At 44.5% G+C, this 11,564-nt stretch overlaps 1 protein-coding gene across 3 annotated transcripts; it reads right to left on the bottom strand.

Annotated features, from left to right (window-relative positions):
* Positions 1 to 5,517: 5,517 nt before the first annotated feature.
* On the bottom strand, positions 5,518 to 9,731 carry LOC136544908 (proline-rich receptor-like protein kinase PERK2). Of its 3 annotated transcripts, XM_066536964.1 has the most exons (6): positions 9,418 to 9,731; positions 8,521 to 8,582; positions 7,221 to 7,301; positions 6,308 to 6,372; positions 5,978 to 6,153; positions 5,518 to 5,733 (listed from the first exon to the last, which is right to left on the bottom strand). In XM_066536964.1, the coding sequence occupies exons 1-5, from the start codon at positions 9,715 to 9,717 to the stop codon at positions 6,143 to 6,145; spliced, it is 519 nt and encodes a 172-aa protein (XP_066393061.1). In that variant the 5' UTR covers positions 9,718 to 9,731; the 3' UTR covers positions 5,518 to 5,733; positions 5,978 to 6,142. The 3 variants fall into 3 exon arrangements, 2 of the variants coding, with proteins under 2 accessions (XP_066393061.1, XP_066393062.1); XR_010780872.1 differs by lacking the exons at positions 6,308 to 6,372; positions 7,221 to 7,301 and having other exon boundaries at positions 8,521 to 8,595; XM_066536965.1 differs by lacking the exons at positions 6,308 to 6,372; positions 7,221 to 7,301.
* Positions 9,732 to 11,564: the final 1,833 nt, after the last annotated feature.

Raw genomic sequence — 11,564 nt, 5'->3', positions numbered from 1 at the left:
GACGTCACTGAACCTTGTACAACGTGTGAGCTACACATTCCGAAGGAGAATTCCACAATCAAGGTGGCTATCGGTCTTGTTAATCCTATCGACCGAACCAAGACACCAAGGATTCATGGGAATATAATCCAAGAAGGATATGCCACCATCTCGGTAGATAAAGCTGAAAAAGGTTTTAGTGATTTGCCTCTTGACATTCCTGGAGGTGATGGCGAGAAGACTCTAGGAGAAGCGGAGAAGACATTCATTCTATGGCGCAAGCGCTACATCATCATTCCAGGGATGTCGGCTCCACCTCCTTCTGAACTACCTCACCATAGGTACGTGCGGATGAAAACACTACATCATTAATTTGTATTGGCTTAAATAATTAACAATCTGCTCATAATAATATGTCATTCCTTTTTTTGTAGCAGATCCTCCCCCAACCTAAATCCAATTGTTCAATCGCCAGATCATCATAGTGCTCTGTATGATGACATTGTGTTGGAAGACGAGGCTGCATCCACACCCTCTCCAAGGAGGTCTCCAACGCCACAGCCGCCACCTCCAAGGAGGTCTCCAACGCCGCTGCCAACACCTCCAAGGAGGTCTCTAACGCCGCTGCCAACACCTCCAAGGAGGTCTCCAACGCCTCCCCCGCCCCCGCCTACCAAGAAGCCTAGCAAGAGGCCAGCCCCTCAAACGAAGAATCAGTCCCCGCCTGCAAAGAAAGCCACCGTGAAACCAAGGGCTATTCCCAAAATAATATCTGAAGAGAAGGAAGAAGGAACTGATGCATATAAAAAAGACATGTCTAGATTCTATGACAAACTTAAAATGAATCAAGAAGCAAGGAGAAACCCAGAGAAACCGTACTTCTTCGTAGCTCCGGATATTTTAAGAAAAAAGGTGACTTCTTACCAGCATCAACAGCGGGAATCTCGTAAGCCGTCCAAATCAACGTTATCAGACTATGACCGCACTCTCACCAAGTCAATTGAGGCGGCACAGAAAAAGAAGCGGGCAGGGAAAGGAGTTGCCCAACTCGGACAACAAGCGCACCAATCAATCCCCCCGCTAGTTGTTGGTAATGAATATGGTTCGAATTTAGGATTAATGCATCAGGCAAACATACCTCCGGATGTCGATTTGGATCACCTTGGTGAATTTCTTGATGAGACTGGTCTCGACCTTTACCAGATGTTTGGTGATGGAAAAATTGAGAGTGCGGCGGAGGTTGATATTTGGAAGAAAAAATTTGTACTAGGCCAGAGTCTATACAACCCTCAAGCCTTATCTGATCTGGGGACGCAAATGTACCTGCTAAACAAGTGGTACATGCAGGCGTCTACCAGTGGAGACTTCTGCGTTGGTGTCAGAATTAGAGACGAACATTGGTTCCGTGGCGATGATGTTATGTATGTTGACTTTGCAGAATTTCATCAACTATGCCACCTTACCTCTCTGGACAAAGTTATCATTAGCTGCTATTGCCTGTAAGTAATAATTCTTTCGATCTATTATTAAACTCATCATATGTGTGCATATGCATATAAATTATCCTAACAAGTACTATATATATGCAGATTTACAATGACAGAGCTCAGAAAGGAAGGCTGCAATGAAATTGGTTTTGTTGATCCGCATATAGTATTCAAAGACCCAATTACTCCAATGACTAATTGGAAGTCTGAGTCAGAGAGTAACATCATGAACTTCTTAGTGAACCAACGCCACAAGAAGGATATACTCTTTCCCTATAACTTCAAGTGAGTGTTAATCATGTCGATCATAGCCTTAATGGCTCATATGTTGATTCTAGTTAATTAATGAGTGTTATGCGTTATATCCTATAAACACATGCAGCAATCACTGGATATTGATGGACATCGATCTGGTGAAAAGTCACTTGATAATCTATGACTCGATGAGAAAACCACAACAAGACTACCAAGATATGATAGATATTATCCAGAGGTAATTTCGGGATCTCTAGCAACTATATATACACACAAACATGATGATTAACTATATCTGATGACGTGGCAAATTTTTTATTGGGCAGTGTTTGGAAAACCTTTATTGAGAAGCAACACATGGAAAAATGCAAAGCGCCACTGAATGTAATCCCATTGAAAGTAAGTCCCCTGAATCGCATCATCTTTATTAATTAAACATATAGCTTTCACCGGATCACCAGATTGGATGACAAATCTTTTTCTCGTAAAGTGGTGTCTGAGGCAGGAACAGGGGAACAACTACTGTGGTTACTATGTTTGCAAGTTTATCAAGGTGCTCTCCCAAAAAACTCCTACAGAGAGACTCAAAGTACGTTAAGAATACACTATATATTCATTTAATTATTATTATTGATTGTGTTACTATGTCTTTATATATATATATATATGTACATATATTAATTTATTTTCCTTTAATTCAAACCTGTAGACTCGATGGTTGGAGGAAAAGGTCATACGGCAAGACCAAATCAAAGCAATTCAAGAGTCTATAGCCGGATTTTTTAATGAGCAGGTCATCGATTCCAAGGGCGAGTTCTACTTCGACCCAACACTGCCATTGAAGCCAAGCTAGAGGATGAGAAGAAACTTGTTATGTCACAACAACTATAATGCAATCTTTTGTAATATATGCACATGAAATAATATAATGTAAAATACACATATGCATGCATGCATGTAAATATATATATGATGCATGCATATATATATATATATATATATATATATATATATATATATATATATATATATATATATATATTTCTATGCTTGAATTGTGTGATTTAATACGTTCATTGTGCTTGAACCGAAACATACTATATGCGCATATAAATGTATAATTAGCAGCGTACAATACGACTTCGAAAACCTATTTTGAAAAGAAAACAAAAAAATGAAAAGAAAAGAAAAAAGAAAAAAACCTTTAGTCCCGGTTCGTATTACCAACCGGGACTAAAGGTGCCGGCCATCGTGGCATGTCAGGAGGCACCTTTAGTCCCGGTTGGTGTTACCCACCGGGACTAAAGGTCCTCCTTTAGTCCCGGTTCCTGACCCGGGACTAAAGGACCCCCCCTTTAGTCCCGGATGCTTGCTCCCGGGTGGGGAACCGGGACTAGAGGGGGTTCCCCACCGGGAGTAAAGCTCGGTTCTCTACCAGTGTACACCGTTTAAAAGTTATAGTAATTTAAAATAAATGTTTTTCTTTTTTCCTAGAATGATGTCACAGCCACGTATGAGAGTGGGCACATGGCACTATCCAATAGGAAAAGCGGTGGGAGTTATTTTTTTTCTAAAAATAGAAACTGTAGCTTGTCGGAATATTGATCGCTGTTTTTAAATCGGGTGAGCGACCGCCAATTAGTGAGGCCGCCGAGTGACTCGGTCGCCCACCGCTCGTCCGCACGTGTCGCGACCCGCTCAGCCTCCGCCGCTCGCTCGCTGCAAGTTGCACAGGCAGTCCAAAAATAAAGAAAAAAATGGCTCGGAAAAAGACGCCGTGTCCGATCCACTCGGCCACTCGCTCTCCAGCGTCGCGCGCTCGGCCCTGCGCTCGCTGCGGTCTGCTCAGCCTGCTCCGCGCGATACGCTCGGCCGCTCGCGTCGCCTGACTCACTCCTGCTTCGCGCGATACCATCCCAGCCGCTCGCGTGGGAACCCCCCTTCCCGGCCGCTCGCTCTACCTCGCATCACGTCCGTGTCCCAGTCGCTCGCCCGTGCACCGCGCAGCTAGTGCTCGCGACTCGCCTCCCTTCCTTTCGCACGCAACCCCCTCGCGGCCGCTCGCCTCCCAACCGCTCCGCACCCGCGAGTTCCACTCACCCACTCGCTTGTGGCGCGCCTCCCAGCCACGTGACCGAAAGCCCCTTTCCAAGCTACGCGACCGACTTGTTCTTCGCGCGTGCCCTGCTCACCTCACCTGCTCCTTCGCACGCATCGCCCACCCCAGGCTACCACTCACAGCCATGGCGCCCGTTGGCACCAGAGGACCTCATCTCGGAGGCGCGCCATGCCCTGCACCGCCTCTCACCAATCCCTGGTCGGGGACTGTGCAACTCTAGTCGTCGCACGGCTACGCCGGCCTCCCTGGATAGGCGCTGCGACCTCTACCCCCACCGTTCGAGCCCTAGCAAGCATTCCACGCCGTACCCTACTTCCCAGCGGCACCACCGGGCTACACGTATGGGGGAGGGGCTCCCATGCAGTCCCTGCCCGACTCGTCTTCATTTGGCCCACAGCGGCCGCCTATGGCAAAGGGCTCCTGGGACCAGGTGCCGCTCATCAACAACTTCAACACGATGTCCCTGACGTCGAGGTCTACACCCACAGAGTGGTATGTTGATTCTGGTGTGCGGGCTCTCACATGACCGCCCACTCTGGTATTCTCTCATCTCCTCGGCCACCTTCCTTGTCTGGTCCTTCATCTATCATTATGGGTAATGGTGCCTTGCTACCCATCACCTCTGTTAGCTCATACTCTTTTGCTACGCCGCGTCACTCTCTTACTCTTAATAATGTCTTAGTTTCACCAAATGTTATTAAGAATTTGATTTCTGCACGTCGGTTCACTACTGATATCAATTGTTCTATCGAGTTCGATCCTTTTGGACTTTCTATGAAGGACCTTCAAACACGGAGCGTGATCGCCAGGTGCAATAGCATGGGTGACCTCTACCCATTCTTCCCACCCTCCAGGGTTCCAGCCCTCAGCCGCTGCCGTCCCTTCCACCACCTTGTGGTACCGTCGTCTTGGTCACCTCGGCTCAGAAGCTTTGTCCAAGCTCATTAGCTCTCAAGCTACCTCTTGCACTAAACCAAAGAGTGATCATGTTTGTCATGCTTGCCAATTGGGTCGGCATGTTCGTCTTCCCTTCAGTACATCACAATCTAGAGCACTTAACAAATTCGATTTGATAGATTGTGACCTTTGGACTTCACCTGTTACTAGTGTGTCCGGTTACAAATATTATCTCGTTATTCTTGATGATTGTTCTCACTATACTTGGACCTTTCCGCTTCGCCTTAAGTCTGACACTTTTGCCACTCTTTCTAACCTTTTTGCTTATGTGCGCACACAGTTTGGCTCCCCTGTCAAGGCCGTCTACTGTGACAATGGCCGTGAGTTCGGTCACCCCTAGGTTAAATCCTTGTTTATGTTTTTGATCATGTGTACTCACACTACGTCAAATATGATTTTTAGGGGCGGCTACAGTGTATTTGTAGGGGCGGTTCGGCTAGTCGCCCCTACCATACCGTCTCTACAAATCATGCATTTGTAGGGGCGGTTCCTAAACCGTCCCTACAAATCGATTTGTAGAGGCGGCTGGTGTTATCAGCCGCCCCTACAAATCAATTTGTAGGGGCGGCTACAGTATCAGCCGCCCCTACAGATCGATTTGTAGGGGCGGCTACAGTACCAACCGCCCCTACAGTGCATTTTTCCGCAAAAAAAAATTAAATTACCAACACGTGCTCCCCCAAATCAGATCAGAACAGACATAGCTCATTACATTTTTAAAATACAATGGCAATGTACATAATGAATGACAAGCTACACATTGAGTGTTGAAACCCATTGCGTTTTAGAATACAGAGAGAAGTCACTGTAAGGCTTCATCAGACATTCATCTGTGAACTTCTTTTACAATTGTGTCTTCAGAAGACGTCGGAAGCAGGTGTTTGTCTTCCAAGTCATCTTCATCAAAGTTATCGTTGCTAGTGGTGTTGGAACCATCTAAATTCACAGACAACAATATGACATGAGACTGGATAATCAGTTGGTGACAGATGAACATGATTGTTGTGTCCTATGCAAATAAATTATCTAATGTCATCACTAAGACAAGATAGTAAGTATTGCAAAGAGACAAGATAGTATTGCAGAGGGTAGTCAGCCTCACAATTAACAAAACTTTTTGGTAAACTGGGGAGGTAGAAAATCACTTGTAAGTTTTTAAATAAAGTGTTCAGTTCCTTACCTGAACTAAAACCTCTTGCTTTCCTACAGCTTTTATAAGAATAGAAAAGAGAGATAGATCAACACCACTTGGAAGTAAAGTAGCTTCAGCCAACAGTATAGCAGCTGACATACAGCCAAGGATAACAGCAAATGCTTTTTGAAGCTGCTTTCTCAGTATACAGCGTCAAATGAACTCTGGAAATGCAACAAAGTATCCTTGAGTCAGCTCCATCAAATGTTAACCACATGTAATAAATTTACCAAGAAAGTAAGAATATAACCTAACTGAGATGCTTGTTGTAAGGAATTATGAAAACAAAAAAAACTGCAGTGAAGGTAAGAAGAATACCAATAGTGTCCAAAATTGATCCAATTTTGCCCGAACGACTCTCTCTAAAACTTGATACATATTTCCTGTTAAGAAAAGTAGATCAATACTAATATTGGTTCATCTATCAGAGAATCCTGGATAAGCACAACTTGTTTTCTACATATTGCTTAGAGTTTTCCAAGCAGTTACTAAGGGTCCGTTTGGTTTGGTTGGGCTTTTGGCCCCAAAAGCCAAAAGCCCAACCAAAGAGGCTGCTTTTTTAGGTGGCTTTTTCAGAAGCAGCTGCTTTTTTCGTAGTACAGTTTTGAAAGCTGGTTTGACCCTGTTTTTAGCTTTTGGCTTTCTGCTTTTCAAAATTGGTGGAATAAAAAGCCTCTTCCATAGTTATTTCAAGAGAGATAAAGATAAAAGGTATATTTTATACTTGTTTAACCAAATAGCTTTCAGCTTTTCTATAGCTCACAGCCCACACCAGCTTTTTTCCACAGCCACAACTCAACTAAACACACCCTAAGAATAGAATTGATGTCTGCGAAGTTCTTCAGGTTGACAAGCACAAGCATCAATAGCAATTGGACAATTCGCCAATATTCAAGTATTCTTGGTTAGCAGTATTGCTTGCAGTATAAAACTTTTGTAGAATGTAGAACTGTTAAGAGTACAGGCAGCACACAATTTGCTCTCTTTTTTGTAATTTACTAATTTACACATTAAGTCTTCCCTCATGATGATCATATATCACTTGGCATAATTTATTTGACAGATGAAGCACTAAGATACAAAAGGAAAAAAACAAACTCCCAAACGGTATCATCATCTAAATATAATCAAATGGGACAAAATAATATTCCTATAAGATTGAAATGCTACTTGCAAACAATATTTTTAAGGCAACGAGATTACACTGCAAACATAAGATCAATAAACTCACCATCCATTAGCATCACGGCGTTCATAATTTTTTATCGTGTCTTCTAGCTTGAGGGCTTCCATGACACAAGTCATATACTCACTGCACAATGACAGCACCCAAACTTAGTGGTTAAATAGGGCAGCACCAGTTACACTTTTAATGTTATTATCTGTTCTATACTCTAGTATTTACTGCTTACTTGCTTTTCACAAACCTGCATGTGTCATATTTACATGCAGTTTATCTTTTACCCACTAGTGTCTAATCAAAATCACAAACAACAACAACAAAGCCTTTAAGTCCCAAACAAGTTGGGGTAGGCTAGAGTTGAAACCCAACAGAAACAATTAAGGTTCAGGCACGTGAATAGCTGTCTTCCAAGTACTCCTATCTAAGGCTAAGTCTTTGGGTATATTCCATCCTTTCAAGTCTCCTTTTATTGCCTTTACCCAAGTCAACTTCGGTCTTCCTCTGCCTCTCTTCACGTTACTATCCTGACTTAGGATTCCACTACGCACCGGTGCATCTGGAGGTCTCCGTTGCACATGTCCAAACCATCTCAACCGGTGTTGGACAAGCTTTTCTTCAATTGGCGCTACCCCTAATCTCTCACGTATATCATCGTTCCGAACTCGATCCCTTCTTGTATGCCCGCAAATCCAACGCAACATACGCATTTCCGCGACACTTAGCTGTTGAATATGTCGTCTTTTCGTAGGCCAACATTCTGCACCATACAACATAGCAGGTCTAATCGCCGTCCTATAAAACTTGCCTTTTAGCTTCTGTGGTACCCTTTTGTCACATAGGACACCAGACGCTTGACGCCACTTCATCCACCCTGCTTTGATTCTATGGCTAACATCTTCATCAATATCTCCGTCCATCTGTAGCATTGATCCTAAATATCGAAAGGTATCCATCCTAGGCACTACTTGACCTTCCAAACTAACATCTTCCTCCTCCCGAGTAGTAGTGCCGAAGTCACATCTCATATACTCAGTTTTAGTTCTACTAAGTCTAAAACCTTTGGACTCCAAAGTCTCCCGCCATAACTCCAGTTTCTGATTCACTCCTATCCGGCTTTCATCAAAATCACAAAGCTGTCATAAAATAAGTGATATATGTACTAAGCCACGACTCATGTAAAATGAGCTGTGGACAGCACTATGCTCAAAAGGGGACCAACAGAACAAAGCTTCTCTCTCTCTGTGTCTCTCTCTCTCTCGACTTACCAACAGAACAAACATAACTTCAGACGAAAATTCAGATGGTGATTGATTTGCTCGTAGCTGAAACATCCTTCCAGGGTACTTACAATAGATGTTCTAGAAGAATCACTGCCTGGTTGTTCATCTTTGGGTAAATGCACAGCACCACCTATAATGAGAACCTGATGTAAACATCAATAAGTAGCATACTAGCAATATAACTACAGCCACTATAGGAAGTACAAGAAAACGTGCACTCTTCCATGTGCACTCAATTAATACGACAGTGCTTATTCAAGGAATGAGATCATGTGACAGGCTTAATAGGCAATATTGATATGAATTCCTGAGAGTCCTGGGAACAGTTGGAGTATCAAGATTCTGAATTGACCTAGATTTATTTTATTTCTTTTCAAAGCTTAACTGATTGGTATGATGTTATTTTCCCAAGCAATTGGAGTATGTCATTTCTTCTTGTAAGTCTACATATAGGATGGTACCAGGTACAGAGCCCTGATGCTTAGATCTAGACCATAATACCAAAGCTATGCACACGAACAAGAGTAGATTCCCAGTTCCCACTTGGTGTAATTTGGAAACCAGTGTCACTCAATCCGAGTACCGACGATGAGTGGACAGTGCAAGGATTCAGAGCAAAGATGTTAACGCGCACCTATACACAGTTCCTGGCTCACCAAAAAATCGCAACACCGAGGCGCTCGGCGCGCCAATAGGTATAGGACCATTCCCGTGATCCCGACTAAGAATCCAAATCTCACGCGCGGAACTATGAACTCGCCGGACGCTCGGACCTTGCTTGGAGGCAATGCCTGCTCGAAATCTAATCCCAAGATCTGAACTCGTAACGAAGTTTCTGATTCTACATGTATGACTACCATCCCAGTACGTAGATCTAAACTTCACAGCACGCGGCAGGGGCCTCCGCGAGATTTGGAGTGGTCCATGGCCCAGACGGAGGGAGGCAGGGGGCGTGAATAGAGTACCTTGCGCTTGATCTCGTGGATGGGGCTCCCGGCGTCCTCGACGTCGGGCACCGAAGGACGCCGGCACGCGGCCCGGGTCACGCGATACGGTGATGGCGTAGGTGGCGACGCAGGCGGCGGCGAGCGCGGTGAAGACCGCGGCGTTGGATCTAACAGCACCGACAGCCAAACCGGCGGAGCCCGGGGCCGACGATGGCCGGAACCTGGGGCGGTGGATGAAGAAGTGGGGGAGGGATGCGGCAAGGAGCGGGCGAGGGGGGCGCTACCACGCCGCGTGGGCGGGCGAGGAGCCACGGCCATCCGAGCGAGGGTGAGAGAGAGAGAGAAAGGGAGGGGAATGGAAGACTCGAGACGGAGAGAGAGAGAGAGAGAGGAGGAGGAGGGCTGCAGATATTTTTGGGTGGGTGACTTATTCACTATACATAGGGCATTTGTAGGGGCGGCTCAATCACCAGCCGCCCCTACAAATAGAAACACCGGGGGCGGCTGGTGAGTGAGCCGCCCCTACAAATCAGACCCATTTGTAGGGGAGGCTCGTATCACCAGCTGTCCCTGCTGTTTTATTTGTAGGGGCGGCTGGTCTCTGACCTCCCGAGCACGCCACTGTAGGGGCGGCTCCATCACCAGCCGCCCCTACAAAAAATTCGTGCCATTGCTACAAACCTTTTTTCATATAGTGTCATGCATATGGTTCACTACTGGAATCTCGCTTTTTCTGTGTGTGCGAAAACACACAGAAATATGCAAATACCGTCAGAAAAATATTTTTTTGACGGTATACCCTCAAATTTTTCTGTGGGTTCACCGTTAGAAACAATTTTTCTGTGGGTCTCACACGCACAGAAAAATTGTTTTCGCCCAGATTAAAACTAATTTTTCTGTGTGTTAATCCACACAGAAAAAAGAAATAAACGCACAGAAAAACATATGTTTTTTTCTGTCGGTCTAGGTAAACTCACAGAAAAATTTATTTCGCCCAGATTAAAAAAGAATATTTCTATGTAGCCAGCCTTATAGAAAAAAGAGTTAAACGCACAAAAGAATTATTTTGAAATAGTAGCAACATCATATTAAAATATATATTTCTATACAGTAATTTCTGTGCATGACAACAAGGTTTCATTCAAATAATACACAAATACAGTACTCGAAGGGACCTTAATAGGTGACCACACAACCGATCAAGTATCAAGAGTACCAAAACAAGTATCACGCCCGATGTGGCTGGGCGACAAGCAAACTTCAAATGACCGACATCAAAGTTCTAAATCACGAGAGGACGACTAAGGACACCATGATGAGCTTCACTACTATGGCAGCGGTAGCTGCTCCTGTTGCTGCTGCGAGGAGTGCGGCGACGGAAAGGTGGCAGTGGTAGGCATGGTCGACGACACTCCTGCAGCGACAATGAAGCAAGTGTTAGGACTAAGTTCTCTAGGTTAGGACTAGGTAACTCATAAAATCCAGGAAGGCGAAGAAAAACCTAAGTCAATACCGATCGAAGCTGAGCCTAATGTAGTGTATCCCTGAGAGTATGATGCTGGATAGGACGCCGGAGCTACACCTGCAAGAAAGGCGAGGTTTGAGTCAGAAAAGCGTAATAAGGAAATTTAAGGAGTGAAACGCGCAAGGGACACAACTTCAGCAATAAATAACAAAGGAATACCTAGAGTCGCCGGCTAGAAGATCTGGTAGAGGTGTGCAGCAAGGCTGACCTATGACTGCCTGATCTGCTCAATGTTTTGAGCATTGGCCGCCACATCACTACGGACTCCCTACAATTCTTCCCTAGTGGCAAGCTTATGGCAAAAGGTAATTGAAGAAAGGAAGCTTCACTCATCCTAGTTAAGGAGCAAACAGGAAATTACAATGTTGACATGATAAGACCTGCTCATCTTGTATAATTCAATTGTATTTTTTGCAAGTTTCATAGAAGGAAAATAGATCTCACTCGGAAGTGTTGTCATTTTAAGGGATGGCAAACATGTAAAGATAAGCATATAGCAAACAGGTATTAAGCACACCTTAGGCAGAGATGGATAGACTGGCCTGCTACAGGAATAAGCGGAGGAGACACCAGTCCTGCTCATTTAGAAGAATATGATAGCATTAATGAATAGGAATATGTATTAGGGGAGATTTTTTGT

Source organism: Miscanthus floridulus, chromosome 3 (genome assembly GCF_019320115.1).
Source record: "Miscanthus floridulus cultivar M001 chromosome 3, ASM1932011v1, whole genome shotgun sequence".
Taxonomy (NCBI): Eukaryota; Viridiplantae; Streptophyta; class Magnoliopsida; order Poales; family Poaceae; genus Miscanthus; species Miscanthus floridulus.
This window is presented reverse-complemented; position numbering and strand designations above follow the sequence as displayed.

What these genes read in the sequence shown, in the direction of transcription:
- LOC136544908 (XM_066536964.1), bottom strand. Translation starts at nt 9,717, where the DNA reads ATGGCCGTGGCTCCTCGCCCGCCCACGCGGCGTGGTAGCGCCCCCCTC. An exon ending in TCCACGAGATCAAGCGCAAG is followed by an intron (nt 8,583 to 9,417) that starts GTACTCTATTCA and finishes TTCTCATTATAG; the next exon opens with GTGGTGCTGTGCATTTACCC. An exon ending in ATTCTTCTAGAACATCTATT is followed by an intron (nt 7,302 to 8,520) that starts GTAAGTACCCTG and finishes GTCATTGTGCAG; the next exon opens with TGAGTATATGACTTGTGTCA.